Source organism: Doryrhamphus excisus, chromosome 4 (assembly GCF_030265055.1).
Source record: "Doryrhamphus excisus isolate RoL2022-K1 chromosome 4, RoL_Dexc_1.0, whole genome shotgun sequence".
Taxonomy (NCBI): Eukaryota; Metazoa; Chordata; class Actinopteri; order Syngnathiformes; family Syngnathidae; genus Doryrhamphus; species Doryrhamphus excisus.
In genome coordinates this window covers 25,445,242-25,466,575 of record NC_080469.1, presented here as the reverse complement: position 1 = coordinate 25,466,575, position 21,334 = coordinate 25,445,242, and the positions used below count along the sequence as shown (strand labels likewise).

General features: G+C 46.8%; 1 protein-coding gene across 4 annotated transcripts in view; it reads left to right on the top strand.

Annotated features, from left to right (window-relative positions):
- wdfy3 (WD repeat and FYVE domain containing 3) overlaps positions 1-20,405 on the top strand; it is a 79,661-nt gene extending 59,256 nt beyond the window's left edge. For all 4 annotated transcript variants that reach the window (XM_058070192.1, XM_058070193.1, XM_058070191.1 and 1 more), the window contains 31 exons: positions 1,838-1,998; positions 3,140-3,369; positions 3,457-3,566; positions 4,051-4,233; positions 5,469-5,626; positions 5,714-5,791; positions 5,872-6,102; positions 7,685-7,853; positions 7,920-8,083; positions 8,183-8,331; positions 8,408-8,528; positions 8,612-8,697; positions 12,150-12,230; positions 12,300-12,354; positions 12,436-12,555; positions 12,637-12,754; positions 12,833-12,939; positions 13,003-13,156; positions 13,224-13,315; positions 13,402-13,614; positions 13,686-13,827; positions 13,904-14,058; positions 15,544-15,702; positions 15,780-15,959; positions 16,029-16,211; positions 16,292-16,385; positions 16,477-16,644; positions 17,992-18,240; positions 18,306-18,417; positions 18,494-18,691; positions 18,775-20,405. In XM_058070192.1, the coding sequence (XP_057926175.1) occupies positions 1,838-1,998; positions 3,140-3,369; positions 3,457-3,566; positions 4,051-4,233; positions 5,469-5,626; positions 5,714-5,791; positions 5,872-6,102; positions 7,685-7,853; positions 7,920-8,083; positions 8,183-8,331; positions 8,408-8,528; positions 8,612-8,697; positions 12,150-12,230; positions 12,300-12,354; positions 12,436-12,555; positions 12,637-12,754; positions 12,833-12,939; positions 13,003-13,156; positions 13,224-13,315; positions 13,402-13,614; positions 13,686-13,827; positions 13,904-14,058; positions 15,544-15,702; positions 15,780-15,959; positions 16,029-16,211; positions 16,292-16,385; positions 16,477-16,644; positions 17,992-18,240; positions 18,306-18,417; positions 18,494-18,691; positions 18,775-18,901 (4,547 nt within the window). In that variant the 3' untranslated portion in view covers positions 18,902-20,405. The remainder of the gene's footprint in view (positions 1-1,837; positions 1,999-3,139; positions 3,370-3,456; positions 3,567-4,050; positions 4,234-5,468; positions 5,627-5,713; positions 5,792-5,871; positions 6,103-7,684; positions 7,854-7,919; positions 8,084-8,182; positions 8,332-8,407; positions 8,529-8,611; positions 8,698-12,149; positions 12,231-12,299; positions 12,355-12,435; positions 12,556-12,636; positions 12,755-12,832; positions 12,940-13,002; positions 13,157-13,223; positions 13,316-13,401; positions 13,615-13,685; positions 13,828-13,903; positions 14,059-15,543; positions 15,703-15,779; positions 15,960-16,028; positions 16,212-16,291; positions 16,386-16,476; positions 16,645-17,991; positions 18,241-18,305; positions 18,418-18,493; positions 18,692-18,774) is intronic.
- Positions 20,406-21,334: the final 929 nt, after the last annotated feature.

The window sequence follows — 21,334 nt, the reverse complement described above, 5'->3', positions numbered from 1 at the left end:
ATTTTATTTTATTATGTCTACCGTATTGGGTGACGCAAGTATAAAGGTGACTATAGGGGTGCTATTTCCTCTAGAGGACTCTAATGTTAAAAAAAATCTATTTAGAAGGTCCTAAACAGTTTTTCTATGTCCTATTTAATTTTATTATGTCTACCGTATTGGGTGACGCAAGTATAAAGGTGACTATAGGGGTGTTATTTCACTTCTAGAGGACTCTAATGTTAAAAAAAAACTATTTAGAAGGTCATAAACAGGTTTTCTATGTCTTATTTTTTGTACTATGTCTACTATATTGGGTAATGAGAGTATAAAGGTGACTATAGGGGTGTTATTTCACTTCTAGAGGACTCTAATGTTAAAAAAATGTATTTAGAAGATCATAAACAGGTTTTCTATGTCCTATTTTATTTTATTATGTCTACCGTATTGGGTGACGCAAGTATAAAGGTGACTATAGGGGTGCTATTTCACTTCTAGAGGACTCTAATGTTAAAAAAAACATATTTAGAAGGTCATAAACAGGTTTTTAATGTTTTATTTTCTCGACTGTGTCTACTATATCGGCTAATATGAGTATAAAGGTGACTATAGGGGTGTTATTTCACTTCTAGAGGACTCTAAAGTTTAAATAAAAACCTATTTAGAAGGTCATAAACAGGTTTTATATGTCTTATAAGCCTTATTTTCTCTTACTATGTCTACTATATTGGGTAATAAGAGTGTAAAGGTGACTATGGGGGTGTTATTTCACTTCTAGAGGACTCTAATGTTTAAAAAAAACCTATTTAGAAGGTCATAAACAGGTTTTTTATGTCTTATTTTCTCCACTGTGTCTACTATATTGGGTAATGAGAATATAAAGGTGACTATAGGGGTGTTATTTCACTTCTAGAGGACTCTTAATGTTAAAAAAAAACCTATTTAGAAGGTCCTAAACAGGTTTTCTATGTCCTATTTTATTTTATTATGTCTACCGTATTGGGTGACGCAAGTATAAAGGTGACTATAGGGGTGTTATTTCACTTCTAGAGGACTCTAATGTTAAAAAAAATCTATTTAGAAGGTCATAAACAAGTTTTCTATGTCTTATTTTCTCTACTATGTCTACTATATTGGGTAATAAGAGTGTAAAGGTGACTATAGGGGTGCTATTTCACTTCTAGAGGACTCTAATGTTTAAAAAAACGTATTTAGAAGGTCATAAACAGGTTTTCTATGTCCTATTTTATTTTATTATGTCTACCGTATTGGATGATGCAAGTATAAAGGTGACTATAGGGGTGTTATTTCACTTCTAGTGGACTCTAATGTTAAAAAAATCTATTTAGAAGGTCATAAACAGGTTTTTTTATGTCTTATTTTCTCTATTATGTCTACTATATTGGGTAGTGAGAATATAAAGGTGACTATAGGGGTGTTATTTCACCTCTAGAGGACTCTAATGTAAAAAAAAACATATTTAGAAGGTCATAAACAGGTTTTCTATGTCTTATTTTCTCTACTATGTCTACTATATTGGGTAATAAGAGTGTAAAGGTGACTATAGGGGTGCTATTTCACTTCTAGAGGACTCTAATGTTTAAAAAAACGTATTTAGAAGGTCATAAACAGGTTTTCTATGTCTTATTTTCTCTACTATGTCTACTATATTGGGTGATAAGAGTATAAAGCTGACTATAGGGCTGTTATTGTGTGTCTAGAGGGCTCTAATAATGTTAAAAAGCCTATCTAGAAGGCTCTCAAAGGAAAACCCGACATCTGACTTGTCTTCCAATCCGGGCCATCATCACCTAACAATCGTTGGTTTTGCACGCCCACGCTGGCGTCCTCCGTCCAGGCGAGGACTCCACGCTGCCCCTCAGCAGTGGCGGCAGCTACCACACCCTGGTCCACAACGTCTTCTACTTCAGCCAGCGTGTGGTGGACAAGCTGTGGCAGGGCTTGTTCAACAAGGACTCCAAGCTGGTGGTGGACTTCATCGTGCAGCTCATAGCGCAGGTACACACACACTGTAGTGACAGTGTTATTGTTATTATTATTATTATTATTATTATTATTATTATATTATAATTATTATAACAAAACATTTTTTTTTTTACTTACGACTCCAAATTTTTTTTATTTAATATTTCAACTCCATGCTACCAAAATGACATTATTTTGTCAACAATATTACAATATTATTTTGGTAAAATTGCACCTTTTTTCAAGTTGGAATATGACTATTTTTTCTCTGAATATTTTGACTTTATTCTCGTCTACAGTTCATGTTTTTCCTCATTTCTTTTTTCAACTTTCCAACTTTTTCACTGGTCTGCCAGTAATATTTTGTATTTATTCCCACAATATTTAATTATATATATATATATATATATATATATATATATATATATATATATATATATATATATATATATATATATATATATATATATAATAAATAATTTTATAATTTATATTTTTTTTATTAAACTTTATTATAAACTTTTCCAAAAAAATTCAATTCAATCAATTTACTTCAATATTTCAATGTCATGTTTTTCTAATATTAATTATAATATTAATATACATTAATAAAATAATAATAATGATAAAATTAATATAAATTGATAAAATAATAATGATAAAATTAATATAAATTGATAAAATAATAATAATGATAAAATTATATTATTTAAATTATGATGGCATTCTCAAAAAAAATTCTTGTTAGTTTCCAGTAAATGTAAAAAAATGTAAATGTAAAAAAAAAATTTTTTTTATGTCTTAATTGCTTTTATTACGTCTACTATATTAGGTAATAAGAGTGTCAAGGTGACTATAGGGGTCTTATTTCACATCTAAAGGGCTCTAATAATGTAAAAAACAAAAACATTTTTTATGTCTAATGTGTTTTAATTGCTCTTATTACGTCTACTATATTGGGTAATACAAGTGTCAAGGTAATAGGAGTGAAAATGTGACTATAGGGGTGTTATTTCATGTCCGGAGGGCTCTAGTAATGTTGAAAATGTATTTTAGAAGTAGGTTTTCTATGCTGTAACTAGGAAAGTATAAGGAATCCCACCTAAGCCCTCAAATCCTTCAAATCCTGAACCCACCCGAGTTCCCCTGATCCGACCCGCCTTCTCCCCCCCAGTCCAAGAGACGCTCGCAGGGTCTGTCGCTGGACCCCATCTACCACTGCCTGAACCGCACCGTGCTCTACCAGCTCTGCCGCCCCCACAAGACGGTGGCCCAGCAGGTGGCGCTGCTGGACGCCCTGCGGGTGCTCACCGTCAACCGGAACCTGGTTCTGGGGCCGGGCAACCACGACCAGGACTTTGTGGCCTGCCTGGCTCACTGCTTCATCTGCCTGCACTCTGGGAGGTACACGCACCCTTTTTTTTTTTTTTTTTTAACGCACGAAATGTAGCCACAGCTTGGCGGTCCACTGAAGCGTTTGCGTGTCTGCAGCGGCGTGGAGGGCTTCGGTTTGGAGGCGGAGGCCAGGATGACCACGTGGCACGTCATGATGTCCCCGGAGAACGAGAACGACGCGGCCAATAACCACGACGTCAGCGAGGGTAAGGATGCCACGTGGTGACGCGTCCTTGCCGTACCGTATTACGTTTAGGGATGCCGGACAAGATCAATTCCGAGTCAGTCAACCACGGTAATTAAAGAGAGAAGCGTACTGTCGATTTTATTGCAAATGTTGATCTGGAATTGGAGGGGAAGACTCATTAAACGACTCATGTACGCATAGGAAATGTAATAAAAATCACATTTATTTTCATTTTTTTAATGTTATTTATTTTATTTTGTTATTAATTTTAATTTTTGTATTTTATTAAAATTTTTAATTTTATAATAAAATAAAATTCAGACATCAGAAAATAATAACATAGAAAAAATTAATAAAAAAAATAAAAAGTATTCTGATTTTCCAGTGTGATCACACAGTAATCTCAGTTAGTAGCTCCCTCTGCTGGTGGACGGTAGTACTTCCACTTTTTTTTTTACTACTATAAAGCGTAATGGCTGACGCCGCGTTTGTACGGTTTCCAGGGCGACAGCTCCTGCTGAAGGCGGTGAACCGCGTGTGGACGGAGCTGATGCACAGCAAGCGTCAGATGCTGGAGGACATCTTCAAGGTGTCTCTGCCCTGCAACGACAGGGGACACGTGGACATCGTCACGGCCCGCCCCGCCCTGGAGGAGCCCGCCCTCAAGAGCTGGCAGAACCACCTGGGTGAGGGGGGGTGGGGGGCCACATCGACGTTATGATATGATAAATAAAATTATATATTTAAATATATTAATAAATAAATTTATATATTTATAAAATATTTGTAAAACAACATATAAACAATACAAAATTAATATATTTTATTATATTTATTTTTTTGTGTATGTTATTATTGTAATGAACTATTACATATATATACTATTGTATATATTAATTATATATGTAAATAAATTAATAAATACATTTATATCTTCATAAAATATTATAAAATAACATATAAACAATACAAAATTAAGATATTATTATTTTTTGTGTATATTATTTTTGTAAATGAACTATTACAATAATAATATACACAAAAAATTATAATAAATAATATATTAATTTTGTATTGTTTATATGTTGTTTTATAAATATTTTATAAAGATATACATATATTCATTAATTTATTTACAAAATTAAGATATTATTTTTTGTGTATATTATGATTGTAAATGAACTATTACAATAATAATATACACAAAAAATAATAATAAATAATATATTAATTTTGTATTGTTTATATGTTGTTTTATAAATATTTTATAAAGATATACATTTATTCATTAATTTATTTACATATAGAATTAATATATACAAAATTAATATATTATTTATCATTCCTTTTTTGTGTATATTATGATTGTAATAGTTCATTTACAATCATAATATACACAAAATAATAATAAATAATATATTATTATTTATTATTATCATATTATTATATATTTATTATTATCATTCCTTTTTTGTGGATATTATGATTGTAATAGTTCATTTACAATCATAATATACACAAAATAATAATAAATAATATATTAATTTGGTATTGTTTATATGTTGTTTTATAAATATTTTATAAAGATATAAATATTTATTGATCATATAATGTAACATTTATGTAGAATATGATGTATGGTTTATAATAATGTAATAATTATTATAATAATTAATAATTATAATAATAAATAAAATAAAATGATAATTATAATAATTCAAAAAAATAATTAAAAATAATTTGACAAAAATCAAATTTGTCAAAACAAAATTGACAACAAATACAAAGATTTTTAAAGTATTTTTCTGTATGATTTTTAATATAAACATATTCCAGTAAGTGAATCAGAAATTTGTAAAAAAAAAAAAAAAAAAGTGTTACGCGCCACTTCCTCCATGATGGTGTTTTGTGTGGCGCCCAGTTCACGAGAAGAAGTGCATCAGCCGCGGCGAGGCGGTGGCGCCGGCCAACCAGTCCAAGCTGTCCCGGGTGAGCAGCGGCTTCGCCCTGTCCAAGCTGACGGGCGTGCGGCGCAACAAGAAGGAGAACAGCCTCAACAAGAACAGCCTCTCGGCGCAGGTGAGCGCCGCCGCCGCCACATCGACGGCACGTTGCCCGCCGTCGACCGTCAATCCACCAATCCGTGTTTGCTTTGAACGCCGACAGGAAGCTTTCCAGTGGATGTTCACGCACATCGCCGTGGTCCGAGACCTGGTGGCCTTGCAGTACAAAGAACATCAAGAGGTACTTTTTAACCTTTTTTTTAAAAAGTGAGTACTTAAAGTACTTTTAAAACCGACCCGTGTCGCGCGTGCGTTCGCCAGCGGCAGCAGAACGCCCTCAAGTACGTGACGGAGGAGTGGGCGTCCATCGAGTACGAGCTGCTGCGCGAGCGGGGCCTCTGGGGGCCCCCCATCGGCTCCCACCTGGACAAGTTCGTGCTGGAGATGACGGAGGGCCCGTGTCGCATGAGGAAGAAGATGGTGCGCAACGACATGTTCTACATCCACTACCCGTACATACCAGACACCGACAACAACACCCACTCGGCTCAGGTACGACTTTTATACGATGGATGGAGGGAGGGATGGATGGATGGATGGATGGATGGATGGATGGAGGAAGGGATGGATGGGTGGACGGATTGAAGGAAGGATGGATGGGTGGAGGGAGGGAGGGATGGATGGAAGGAGGGCAGGAGGGATGGATGGATGGGTGGATGGAGGGAGGGATGGGTGGCTGGAGGGAGTGATGGATGGATGGATTGATCGAAGGAAGGAGGGATGGATGGATGGGTGGATGGATGGGTGGGTGGATGATGGATGGATGGATGGGTGGGTGGATGGATGGATGGATGGGTGGCTGGAGGGAGTGACGGATAGATGGATCAAAGGAGCGAGGGATGGATGGATGGAGGGAGGGATAGATGGATCGAAGTAGGGATGGATGATGGATGGATCGAAGGAGGGAGGGATGGATGGAGGAATAGATGGGTGGCTGGATGGATAGAGAGAGAGAGGGAGGGAGGGAGGGAGGGATGGGTGGATGGATGGATAGAGGGAGGGATGGATGGATGGAGGAATGGATGGGTGGCTGGATGGATAGAGGGGGGGGTGGAGGGATGGGGGGCTGGATGGAGGAATGGATGGGTGGCTGGATGGGGGGAGGGATGGAGGGAGGGATGAAAGGAGGGATGGGTGGATATAGGGAGGGAGGGATGGATGGATGGGTGGCTGGAGGGAGGGAGGGATGGATGGAGGAATGGATGGATGGCTGGATGGGGGGAGGGAGAGGGGAGGGATGAAAGGAGGGATGGATGGATGGATGGATGGATGGATGGGTGGCTGGAGGGAGGGATGGATGGATGGATGGATGGATGGATGGAGGAATGGATGGGTGGCTGGATGGATAGAGGGGGGAGTGATGGATGGGTGGATGGAGGGAGGGATGGATGGGTGGCTGGATGGAGGGATGGATGGAGGAATGGATGGGGGGAGGGATGGAGGGAGAGATGAAAGGAGGGATGGATGGATGGGTGGATATAGGGAGGGAGGGATGGATGGATGGGTGGCTGGAGGGAGGGAGGGATGGATGGATGGAGGAATGGATGGGTGGGTGGATGGATGATGGATGGAGGGAGGGATGGATGGATGGATGGATGGAGGGAGGGAGGGATGGATGGATGGACGGATGGAGGAATAGATGGGTGGCTGGATGAAGGATGGATGGGTGGCTGGAGGGAGTGATGGATGGATGGATGGATCGAAGGAGGGATGGATGGATGGATGGATGGAGGGAGGGAGGGATGGATGGAGGGAGGGAGGGATGGATGGATGGATGGATGGAGGGAGGGATGGATGGATGGACGGATGGAGGAATAGATGGGTGGCTGGATGAAGGATGGATGGGTGGATGGAGGGGGGATGGATGGAGGAATGGATGGGTGACTGGAGGGAGGGATGGAAGGAGGGATGGATGGATGGTGGGAGGGAGGGTGGATGGATGGATATTTATTGATATTCTAATAATTTGAACATTTTATAAAATGTAAAAAATTGAATCTAATAACATATGCGGGCCGCATTTTGGACACCCCGGGTCCAGCGAGCACACGCTGACACGCCGGTCTCTCCACAGAAGCCCGTACGCTACCGCCGCGCCATCAGCTACGACAGCAAGGAGTACTACGTGCGGCTGCTGTCGGGCAACCCGGGCATGTACCAGCACTCGGTGGAGCACAGCACCGAGGGGGAGACGGCGCCGCACGAGCCCGAGCACGGCGAGGACACCATCGCCAGGGTCAAAGGTGGGAAGGACAGTCGGCGTCTCGGCGTCCCGAGAGCCTTTTGCTAACGAGCTCCTCCCCTCTCAGGCCTGGTCAAGGCGCCCCTCAAGAGGTCTCGCTCCACGGCGGACGGCGGCGACGAGGACGGCCAGGATCAGATCCAGGAGCCGCCGCTGGAGTCGGGGGGGCCCGAGGAGGAGCAGCGGACCGACAACACGTCTCTGCTGCGCCTCCTGGAGGAGGGCGAGAAGGTGAGCGCTCGGGACGACCCCCCCCCCCCCCCCCCCCCCCCCCCGTCCGACAGCTGCTCCCCCTCTTTGGCCAACGATGCGGTCTTTGTGTGTTTGCAGATCCAGCACATGTACCGCTGTGCCCGCGTGCAGGGCTTGGACACCAGCGAGGGTCTGCTGCTGTTCGGCAAGGAGCACTTCTACGTCATCGACGGCTACACCATGACCGTGTCCAGGGAGATCAGGGACATCGACACCCTGCCCCCCAAGTACGTGCCCCTGACCCGGGCCTGAGTGGCCCGCCCCAAAGGAGCCACGGCTAAGATGGGTGTGTCTTGTGTGTAGTTTGCACGAGGCCATCATCCCCCGAGGAGCCAGGCAAGGTCAAAGCCAGCTGAAGCGAACGTGCAGCATCTTCGCCTACGAGGACATCAAGGAAGTACACAAGCGACGCTACCTGCTCCAGGTCTGGCCGCACCCCCACCCTCCTTCTTAAACCAGTCTGGCTTCCAGAAGGCTTAAGTGTGTGTGTGTGTGTGTGTGTCGCAGCCGATGGCGGTGGAGGTGTTCTCAGCAGACGGGAGGAACTACTTGTTGGCTTTCCAAAAAGGAGTCCGCAACAAAGTCTACCAAAGGTACCGAATGTCTGACCCCAAAACACCAACGGCAAACGGCGTAGCGTGACGTGTGTACCTTAACATGAAACGCCTTAATGTCAGACTGCTATAAGATTAAACAACAACCCGAAACACCGTAACACGGGACGCCTTAACACAGGACGCCTTAACACGGGACGCCTTAACACGGGACGCCTTAACAAGGGACGCCTTAACACGGGACGCCTTAACAAGGGACGCCTTAAGATGGGGCGCCTTAAGACGGGACGCCTTAACACGGGACGCCTTAACACGGGACGCCTTAACACGGGACGCCTTAACACGGGGCGCCTTAACACGGGACGCCTTAAGACGGGACGCCTTAACATCACGCCGTAACACGGGACGCCGTAACACGGGAAGCCGTAACGCGGGACGCCGTAACGCGGGACGCCGTAACGCGGGACGCCGTAACGCGGGACGCCGTAACGCGGGACGCCTTAACGCGGGACGCCTTAAGGCGGGACGCCTTAACACGGGACACCTTAACACGGGACGCCTTAACATCACGCTGTAACACGGGACGCCTTAACGCGGGACGCCTTAACGCGGGACGCCTTAACGCGGGACGCCTTAACGCGGGACGCCTTAACGCGGGACGCCTTAACGCGGGACGCCTTAACGCGGGGCGCCTTAACACGGGGCGCCTTAACACGGGACGCCTTAACAAGGGACGCCTTAAGATGGGGCGCCTTAAGACGGGGCGCCTTAAGACGGGACGCCATAACACGGGACGCCTTAACACGGGACGCCTTAACAAGGGACGCCTTAACACGGGACGCCTTAACACGGGACGCCTTAACACGGGGCGCCTTAACACGGGGCGCCTTAAGACGGGGCGCCTTAAGACGGGACGCCTTAACATCACGCCATCACACGGGACGCCTTAAGACGGGACGCCTTAACACGGGACACCTTAACACGGGACGCCTTAACATCACGCTGTAACACGGGACGCCTTAACACGGGACGCCTTAACAAGGGACGCCTTAAGACGGGACGCCTTAGCACGGAACGCCTTAGCACGGAACGCCTTAACACGGGACGCCTTAACATGGGGCGCCTTAACACGGGACGCCTTAAGATGGGACGCCGTAACATGGGACGCCTTAACACGGGACGCCTTAAGGCCGGACGCCTTAACATCACGCCATCACACGGGACGCCTTAAGACGGGACGCCTTAACACGGGACGCCTTAACACGGGACGCCTTAAGGCCGGACGCCTTAACATCACGCCATCACACGGGACGCCTTAAGACGGGACGCCTTAACACGGGACACCTTAACACGGGACGCCTTAACATCACGCTGTAACACGGGACGCCTTAACACGGGACGCCTTAACACGGGACGCCTTAACAAGGGACGCCTTAAGACGGGGCGCCTTAGCACGGAACGCCTTAGCACGGAACGCATTAGCACAGGACGCCTTAACACGGGACGCCTTAACACGGGACGCCTTAACACGGGGCGCCTTAACACGGGACGCCTTAAGACGGGACGCCTTAACATCACGCCATCACACGGGACGCCGTAACACGGGACGCCGTAACACGGGACGCCGTAACATGGGACGCCTTAACACGGGACGCCTTAAGGCGGGACGCCTTAACACGGGACGCCTTAACATCACGCCATCACACGGGTCGCCTTAACACGGGACGCCTTAACACGGGACACCTTAACACGGGACGCCTTAACATCACGCTGTAACACGGGACGCCTTAACACGGGACGCCTTAACACGGGACGCCTTAACACGGGACGCCTTAACACGGGACGCCTTAACACGGGACGCCTTAACATGGGGCGCCTTAACACGGGACGCCTTAACACGGGACGCCTTAACACGGGACGCCTTAAGATGGGACGCCTTAACACGGGACGCCTTAGCACGGAACGCTTTAACACGGGACGCCTTAACACGGACTGCCTTAACACGGGACGCCTTAACACGGGACGCCTTAACACGGGACGCCTTAACACGGGACGCCTTAACACGGGGCGCCTTAACACGGGGCGCCTTAACACGGGACGCCATAACACGGGACGCCTTAACACGGGACGCCTTAACAAGGGACGCCTTAACAAGGGACGCCTTAAGACGGGACGCCTTAAGACGGGACGCCTTAAGACGGGACGCCTTAGCACGGGACGCATTAGCACGGGACGCCTTAACACGGGACGCCTTAGCACGGGACGCCTTAAGACGGGACGCCTTAAGACGGGACGCCTTAAGACGGGACGCCTTAACATCACGCCATCACACGGGACGCCGTAACACGGGACGCCGTAACATGGCACGCCTTAACGCGGGATGCCTTAACGCGGGATGCCTTAACATCACGCCATCACACGGGACACCTTAAGACGGGACGCCTTAACACGGGACACCTTAACACGGGACGCCTTAACATCACGCTGTAACACGGGACGCCTTAACACGGGACGCCTTAACACGGGATGCCTTAACAAGGGACGCCTTAAGACGGGGCGCCTTAACACGGGGCGCCTTAACACGGGGCGCCTTAACACGGGGCGCCGTAACACGGGACGCCTTAACACGGGACGCCTTAACACGGGGCGCCTTAACACGGGACGCCTTAGCACGGGACGCCTTAAGACGGGACGCCTTAAGACGGGACGCCTTAACATCACGCCATCACACGGGACGCCGTAACACGGGACGCCGTAACATGGCACGCCTTAACGCGGGATGCCTTAACGCGGGACGCCTTAACATCACGCCATCACACGGGACGCCTTAAGATGGGACGCCGTAACACGGGACGCCGTAAAATGGGACGCCTTAACATGGGACGCCTTAACGCGGGACGCCTTAACGCGGGACGCCTTAACATCACGCCATCACACGGGACGCCTTAAGACGGGACGCCTTAACATCACGCTGTAACACGGGACGCCTTAACACGGGACGCCTTAACAAGGGACGCCTTAAGACGGGGCGCCGTAACACGGGGCGCCGTAACACGGGGCGCCGTAACACGGGACACCTTAACACGGGACTCCTTAAGATGGGACGCCTTAACATCATGCCGTGACACGGGACGCCTTAGGACGGGACGCCCGAACATGGGACGCCTTAACGTGGGACGCCTTAACGTGGGACGCCTTAACGTGGGACGCCTTAACGTGGGACGCCTTAACACGGAACGCCTTAACGTGGGACGCCTGAACACGGGACGCCGTAACGTGGGGAACCTTAACACGGAACGCCTTAACACGGAACGCCTTAACGTGGGACGCCTTAACGCGGAACGCCTTAACACGGGACGCCTTAAGAGGGGACGCCTTAAGACGGGACACCTTAACATGAAACATTGCAGCATAAAACATCAGAAGTGTAAACATAAAAATGTGCAGTGTTCTAACACAAGGACCGCCGACGTGCTCCATGTTCCTCCTAGGTTCCTCGCGGTGGTGCCGTCGCTGGCGGACAGTTCAGAGTCTGTGTCGGGACAGAGACCCAACACCAGCGTGGAGCAGGGGTACGGCACCTTGGTACGGGACTCATGTTTGATGTACAAAGACTAAACTCTAGTCTGGTCATCCTTCAGGTCGGGTCTCCTCAGCACCCTGGTGGGAGAGAAGTCTGTGACTCAGAGGTGGGAGGTAAGACGGGCGTCCGCCTTCAGTCACCCTGCGTGTCACCCCCACGCCTGCCCCTCACGTGTACTTCCTTTGTGTTTCCAGCGGGGGGAGATCAGTAACTTCCAGTACCTGATGCATCTCAACACGCTGGCGGGACGCTCCTACAACGACCTGATGCAGTACCCCGTCTTCCCTTGGATCCTGGCCGACTTCGACTCCGAGGTGAGCCCCGGGTGTCCGTGAGCGGCGTCGGCTGATGATCCCAAAGACCTGGTCCCGTGACGCTTTTTCTTGGCGGTGCAGGAGCTGGACCTGAGCAACCCGAAGACCTTCCGGAACCTGGCCAAGCCGATGGGAGCTCAGACCGACGACAGGCTGACCCAGTACAAGAAGCGCTACAAGGACTGGGAGGACCCCAACGGTAAGAACCAGACCCCCTGGACCATAAAGCCACGTCCCCAAAACATTGAAGATGTTGCCTTCTTGCGTGTTTGAGCAGGAGAAACTCCCGCCTACCACTACGGCACCCACTACTCCTCCGCCATGATCGTGGCCTCCTACCTGGTGCGCATGGAGCCCTTCACCCAGATCTTCCTCAGACTCCAGGTCGGGCTTCCTGTAGCGCGTAGCGAAGGAGACGCAGAAATGTAACGACGCTTGCGTTCCCAGGGAGGACATTTCGACCTGGCCGACAGGATGTTCCACAGCGTGCGCGAAGCCTGGCTCTCCGCCTCCAAGCACAACATGGCCGACGTCAAGGAGCTCATCCCGGAGTTCTTCTACCTGCCCGAGTTCCTGCTCAACTCCAACAACTTTGACCTGGGTGAGTCGGGGGCTGGCGTCAGGGACGTTTAGCCTCATTTATGCTAACTACTTCCTGATGGCACCAGGCGCCAAGCAGAACGGCACCAAGCTGGGTGACGTTATCCTGCCTCCTTGGGCCAAGGGCGACCCGCGGGAGTTCATCCGGGTCCACAGAGAGGTGCGCCGTCCCTTTTTCACCCCCTCCCCTCGGGAGTGAACCTACATTTGGACCGCCCGCTCACACCGCCCCCCGCTCTTTCCCAGGCGCTGGAGTGCGACTACGTGTCGGCTCACCTCCACGAGTGGATCGACCTGATCTTCGGCTACAAGCAGCAGGGACCGCCCGCCGTGGAGGCGGTCAACGTCTTCCACCACCTGTTCTACGAGGGCCAGGTGGACATCTACAACATCAACGACCCGCTCAAGGAGACGGCCACCATCGGGTTCATCAACAACTTCGGACAGATCCCCAAGCAGGTGGCGCTAACGCTAACGTGCTAAATGTTTTGGCGTGTACCTAACTCTCGGCGCCCCTTCGCCCGTTGCAGCTGTTCAAGAAGCCCCACCCTCCAAAACGAGTCCGCAGTAAAGCCAACGGTGAGATGGCCAACGTTCCGCCGAGCTCCACCAGCGACAAGATCTTTTTTTACCACCTGGACAACCTCAGACCTTCGCTTGCGCCCGTCAAAGGTACGCACTCGGGCACGCGTCCCGCCGCACGTGTTGCAGAGTCTCCTCCTTCTGGTGACGCTTTGATCCTCTCCAGAGCTGAAAGAGCCCGTGGGTCAGATCGTGTGCACGGACAAAGGCATCCTTGCCGTGGAGCAAAACAAAGTCCTGGTTCCGCCCACGTGGAACAAGGCCTTCGCGTGGGGCTACGCCGACCTCAGCTGCCGCCTGGCCAACTACGAGTCCGACAAGGTCAGCGAGCACGACTGTAATACCCCTCCCTGCATGTCATGACAGCCGTAACGTGAACGTGAAATATGCCGTAACGTGAAATATTACAACGTAGAATGTCATAACTTGAAACATGGTAATACAAAACATCAGTGCCATAACATGAAATGTCATAACATGAAATGTCATAAGTATCATAACATAAAATGTCATAACTTGGAATACTGTAAGACCAAACACATAACAGGAAGTGCCATAACACAAAATGTCATAACATGGAATATTACAACATAGAATGTCATAACTTGAAACATGGTAATACAAAACATCAAAGTGCCACAACATGAAATGTCATAACTTGAAACACTGTAAGACCAAAAATGCTATAACAGGAAGTACCATAACAGAAAACCATATAACACAAAATGCCGTAACATGAAATGTCATAACTTGAAACATGGTAACACAAACACCATAACATGAAATGTCATAACTTGAAACATGATAACACAAACACCATAACTTGAAACATGATAACACAAACACCATAACTTGAAACATGGTAACACAAACACCATAACATGAAACGCCATAAGTTGAAACATGGTAACACAAACACCATAACTTGAAACATGATAACACAAACACCATAACGTGAAATGCCATAACTTGAAACATGGTAACACAAACACCATAACTTGAAACATGATAACACAAACACCATAACATGAAATGCCATAACTTGAAACATGGCAACACAAACACCATAACGTGAAATGCCATAACTTGAAACATGGTAACACAAACACCATAACTTGAAACATGATAACACAAACACCATAACATGAAATGCCATAACTTGAAACATGGCAACACAAACACCATAACGTGAAATGCCATAACTTGAAACATGGTAACACAAACACCATAACTTGAAACATGATAACACAAACACCATAACATGAAATGCCATAACTTGAAACATGGTAAAACAAACACCATAACTTGAAACATGATAATACAAACATCATAACATGAAACGCCATAACTTGAAACATGGTAACACAAACACCATAACGTGAAACATGATAACACAAACACCATAACATGAAACGCCATAACTTGAAACATGATAACACAAACACCATAACATGAAATGCCATAACTTGAAACATGGTAACACAAACACCATAACTTGAAACATGGTAACACAAACACCATAAGTTGAAACATGATAACACAAACACCATAACATGAAACGCCATAAGTTGAAACATGATAACACAAACACCATAACATGAAATGCCATAACTTGAAACATGGTAACACAAACACCATAAGTTGAAACATGATAACACAAACACCATAACATGAAACGCCATAAGTTGAAACATGGTAACACAAACACCATAACAGTGGTAATTAATGGAGGTAATGAAGGACTGTTTGGCCCCAGCAATTGCAAGCACAGCTGCTTTAGCGGGTGACCCCAAACTGTTTTTCCAGGCGTTGGTGGTTTACGAGTGCCTGTCCGAGTGGGCCCAGATCCTGTGCGCCATCTGCCCCAACCCCAAGCTGGTCATCACGGGCGGGACCAGCACCGCCATCTGCGTCTGGGAGATGGGGACGTCCAAAGAGCGGGCCAAGTCCCTCACACTCAAACAGGTAGAACGTGCACTCGGACCGGCGGCTGGTTGAAGGGCATGACACCAAACCCCCCCCCCGCACCGCCCTGCTTACAGGCGCTGCTGGGTCACACGGACGCCGTCACATGTCTGACCGCGTCGTCGGCGTACCACATCGTGGTGAGCGGGTCCCGGGACAGAACGTGCATCGTGTGGGACCTCAACAAGCTGTCCTTCGTCACGCAGCTCAGGGGCCACCGGGCCCCCGTCTCCGCCCTGTGCATCAACGAGCTAACGGTGCGTCACCGTCCCCACAAGCCCGGCGTCCGCTCGCCATGTGACGTGGCTAATGTTGTGTCCACGCAGGGTGACATCGTGTCATGCGCCGGCACCCACATCCACGTGTGGAGCATCAACGGGAGCCCCATCGCCAGCGCCAACACCTTCACCGGACGCAGTCAGCAGATCTCCTGCTGCTGCGTCTCCGAGATGAACGAGTGGGACACGCAGAACGTCATCGTCACCGGGCACTCGGACGGCGTCGTCAGGGTAACCAACCCCCCCCCCCCACACCCAACTTCCACCGGTGTGGAATATCCACATATTCATGGCTGACCCCCTTGTTGCAGTTCTGGAGGATGGAGTTCCTCCAAGTCCCGGAGACCCCCGCCCCCGAACCCGTGGAGCCCGACGTTCCCGACTGCTGCGGCGACGAGAAGCTGGGTGAGTCCCGGCGAAAAAAAGGCCAAGAGCAGGACGCCGCAAACCGAAATCGGGTAAGGGAAGTCTCACCGGCTGCTCGCTCGTCCCACAGAGGGCGGCACCGGGGGCGGCGGCGGCACCGGGGGCGGTGCCAACGGAGACGACGACAGCAGCGAGTCGGACGGGGACGAAGGCAGTCTGAGTCAGGAACACAAGAGCCCCCGCAACCCGTCTAGTGGGGGGGGGAGTCAGCCCGGCAGCGCCGTGCACAGACCCCGAGGTACCAGCCGGGACCACAACACAGTACTCTGTTCAGTACTCTGTTCAGTACTCTGTTCAGTACTCTGTTCAGTACTCTGTTCACTACTCTGTTCACTACTCTGTTCTGTACTCTGTTCTGTACACTGTTTAGTACTCTGTTCAGTACTCTGTTCAGTACTCTGTTCAGTACTCTGTTCAGTACTCTGTTGAGTACGCTGTTGAGTACTCTATTGAGTACTCTGTTTAGTACTCTGTTGAGTACTCTGTTCAGTACTACTCTGTTCAGTACTCTGTTCAGTACTACTCTGTTCAGTACTCTGTTCAGTACTCTGTTCAGTACTTTGTTCAGTACTACTCTGTTCAGTACTCTGTTCACTACTCTGTTCACTACTCTGTTCTGTACTCTGTTCTGTACTCTGTTTAGTACTCTGTTTAGTACTCTGTTCAGTACTCTGTTCAGTACTCTGTTCAGTACTCTGTTCAGTACTCTGTTCAGTACTTTGTTGAGTACTCTGTTCAGTACTACTCTGTTCAGTACTACTCTGTTCAGTACTCTGTTCAGTACTTTGTTGAGTACTCTGTTCAGTACTTCTCTGTTCAGTACTCTGTTCAGTTCTACTCTGTTCAGTACTACTCTGTTCAGTAGTACTCTGTTCAGTACTCTGTTCAGTACTACTCTGTTCAGTAGTACTCTGTTCAGTAGTACTCTGTTAAGTACTCTGTTCAGTAGTACTCTGTTCAGTACTCTGTTCAGTACTACTCTGTTCAGTAGTACTCTGTTCAGTAGTACTCTGTTAAGTACTCTGTTAAGTAGTACTCTGTTAAGTAGTACTCTGTTCAGTACTACTCTGTTCAGTAGTACTCTGTTCAATAGTACTCTCTTCAGTACTACTCTGTTCAGTAGTACTCTGTTCAGTACTACTCTGTTCAGTACTACTCTTTTCAGTACTACTCTGTTCAGCAGTACTCTGTTCAGTACTACTCTGTTCAGTACTCTGTCCAGTACTCTGTCCAGTACTCTGTCCAGTACTCTGTCCAGTACTCTGTTCAGTAGTACTCTGTTCAGTACTACTCTGTTCAGCAGTACTCTGTTCAGTACTACTCTGTTCAGTACTCTGTCCAGTACTCTGTCCAGTACTCTGTCCAGTACTCTGTCCAGTACTCTGTTCAGTACTACTCTTTTCAGTACTACTCTGTTCAGCAGTACTCTGTTAAGTACTCTGTTCACTAGTACTCTGTTCACTAGTACTCTGTTCACTAGTACTCTGTTCACTAGTACTCTGTCCAGTACTCTGTCCAGTACTCTGTCCAGTACTTTGTCCAGTACTTTGTTCAGTACTCTGTCGTATTTGTATTTTTTTTGCAGGCCCGTCGGCGCGCGCGGGGGCGTCGTGGTCGATGGACAGCGGCTCGGATGATTCCCACCGCTGGTCCGATAGCCTCAGCATCGACGAGAAGGACGGCTTCGTCTTCGTCAACTACTCGGAGGGACAACAACACGGCAAGGGCCCGGCGCACCCCCACCAGGCGCCCCACCAGGCGCCCCCCAACGCCGTCACCCACCTCCTTCACCCCCCCGCCGCGGAGGCGCGCACGTACAACCAGCTGAGGGCAGGTGAGCATCTGAGGGTGCGCCCCCCAAAAACGGGGAGCGTGCTAACCGTTAGCGTGTCCCGGCAGGCTACCGGTGGGAACGCCAGCTGGTGTTCCGCAGCAAGCTGACCATGCACACCGCCTTCGACCGCAAAGACAACGCGCAGCCCGCCGACATCACCTCGCTCGCCATCTCCAAGTGAGCGCCGCAAAAACATCGGATTTTGTTTTTTTTCCCGCGCCGTTCCCATTCCTACTCCCGGTCTTCTCCCCAGGGACCACAGCAAGATCCTGGTGGGCGACGGACGGGGGCGTGTCTTCAGCTGGTCGGTCAGCGACCAACCGGGTCGCTCGGCCGCCGACCACTGGGTGAAGGACGAGGTGGTGGACAGCTGCTCCGGGTGCGCCGTGCGCTTCTCCCTCACCGAGCGACGCCACCACTGCCGGAACTGCGGGCAGCTCTTCTGCCAGAAGTAAGATCATCCGTTTTTTTTGGGGGGGGGGGGCGGGGCGGGTCCAGGCCCCCGAGGTGACTCTGCGTCTTTGTGCCTGGCAGGTGCAGCCGCTTCCAGTCGGAGATCCGGAGGCTCAAGATCTCGTCCCCGGTGCGCGTTTGTCAGAACTGCTACTACAACCTGCAACACGAGCGTGGCAACGGGGGGGGCGGCGAGGACAAGAACTGACGAGCCCCCCCCAGCCCCAGCCCCACCCCCACCCCCAACAAACTTGTGGATATTGTACATAGCAGGAGAGACCTTTTTAACTGAAGCAAGAGAGCGTCATAACAACCACACACCACAGGAGGGCGCCATTGCGGCAATGAATGTCACTACTTCATATGTCACTACTCCTTATGCAAAACCTGCCTTTTTTTTTTTTTTTTTGCCAAATCAGCAAAATTATTTTGTTCTTGAAAACCTAAGTTGCTGCTTCCTGAAGACTGGACAAGAAATCCTTTCAGGTTTTTTTTTTTTTTTTTTTTTATAGATATATATTAAAAAAAATAATCATATCTCTATCTTTATCTTTATCTGCAGATGTTTAACAAAGTGCACGTCACGTATCGTCCGTTGTAGCCGCGCCGTTTAGTTACTGTACAGACTTTTCTACCAAAAGGGACTCTTGTGTATTGTCGTTTTTCTTTTTAATATATCGTTTTGTTAACTCCGCCCGAGCGCAGCCACGCCTCCCCATTTCCCAAGCTTCTTTTGTGCCAAAAATTTGACTGAAAACGCTTAAAATAAAATAAAATAAAATAAAATAAAATAAAATAAAATAAAACCGTGCCACGTGTTATTATTGTGGTCGTCACCACTAGACGGAGCTTCAGGAGCTTCTCACCGTAATTTCACTTTTTTTTTAAATTTTTTTGGCACAAATGGAAGCAGCTTGACGAGGCGACCCGCGTTTCCTCCACATACTCGTTCCGAGTAACGGCGCCGTACTGTAAGTTAGCGTGCAATCAGGCCGCAATCAGGCCGTCGTGTTTTTGTTTTTATATGAAATACATTTTAACACAGCATTTGACGGCAGAGACAGGAAGTGTACAAAGTATTTATGCAATTTTTTTTTTTTTTTTTTTTGAAGAGGAATACCATGCATGTGGATGGCATTACTTCCTGTCCTCTTCTTCTTTGCTGCTTTTGGGGAAATAAGACTTCCTTTATGTCCCTCAACACTCGGAATTATTATTTTTGGGGGTTGGAATTCTTTCCAGAACAAACACGGACAATACGGACAGATGGAGAGACGAGCAAGGAAGAACAAAGTAAAAGGATATTTGCTACGAGGTTAGCGGGACAATACTACAGTATCCGGTGTGCAATCTGTGATAGATGAATGTTTCTTCTTGTATATTTGTGTTCACATGCAACAGGAGGAGAAAAAAAAAAAAAAAACGATGTTGTAACACCTCCACCCGCCCCCCGCCCCCCCACCCATCACGGAAACAAGATGATACCGTAATGCAATAGGTCTGGTACTTTTCCATTTAATTTCAATAAATACTTGCTGTTTACCACCAAGTCTGACTTTCAGGCCTACATTTGCATTGACATGGTAAACTTACCGCCACCTTGTGGACTTCATGAGAAGTACATGAATGGATTTACACTGAGGATAAATATGGACATTCATTCACCCAATTTATTCAAACTCAGGAAAAAAAACATTAAAAAAACACAGAATCACCCAATTTATTTAAAACTAAATGTAAAAATTATTTTAAAAATACTAAAAAAAAAAAGAAAAGCAATAAAAAATTTAAAAAAAACAATACTATAAAAAATGAAAACAAAAATAAAAAATATTGAGGATAAATACTGGATTAAAAGTTGTGACTGAAGCACTTTATTGATATAAAAAATGTAATATATATATATATATATATATATATATATACACAAAAAATAGAAACGCAATAAAAACAATGCTACAAAAAATAAAAACAGGAAAAATAAAAAACATTGAGGATAAATACTGGATTAAAAGTTGTGACCGAAGCACTTTATTGATATAAAAAATATTTTAAAAATTATATATATGTATATGTATGTACAAAAATAGAAAAGCAGTAAAAACAATTATATAAAAAATGAAAACAGGAAAAATAAAAAAAACATTGAGGATAAATACTGGATTAAAAGTTGTGACTGAAGCACATCATTGATATAAAAAAAAAAAATATATATATATATATATATATATATATATATATATAATTTAAAAAATAATAATCCCCAAAAGTAAATAAATAAATCATAATTAAGTGGAGACAATAAGGATGATACATGACAGAAATACTGCAGTAAATATTTGAATTGTCCACAGAAAACAATATTTTTAAACCCCCCAAAAACATACAACAACAAAAGAATGACTGAAATACAGTTTCTCTTTTTTATTTGTTTATTCCCCAAAATAACATAAACATCCATATTTATTTTTGCTTATTTATTATTGCTGCCTTAGTAGTGACAGTGATGTCCTCCAAGGATGAAGATGTCTGCTGTCCATCATAGGTGAGAATGTGAAATCAATGCTTGTTTGTGTCCTGTCATAATTATTATTTTTTTTAAGAAAAGGTTGTGTTGCTACGTGACGTCATAGCGTCCTCG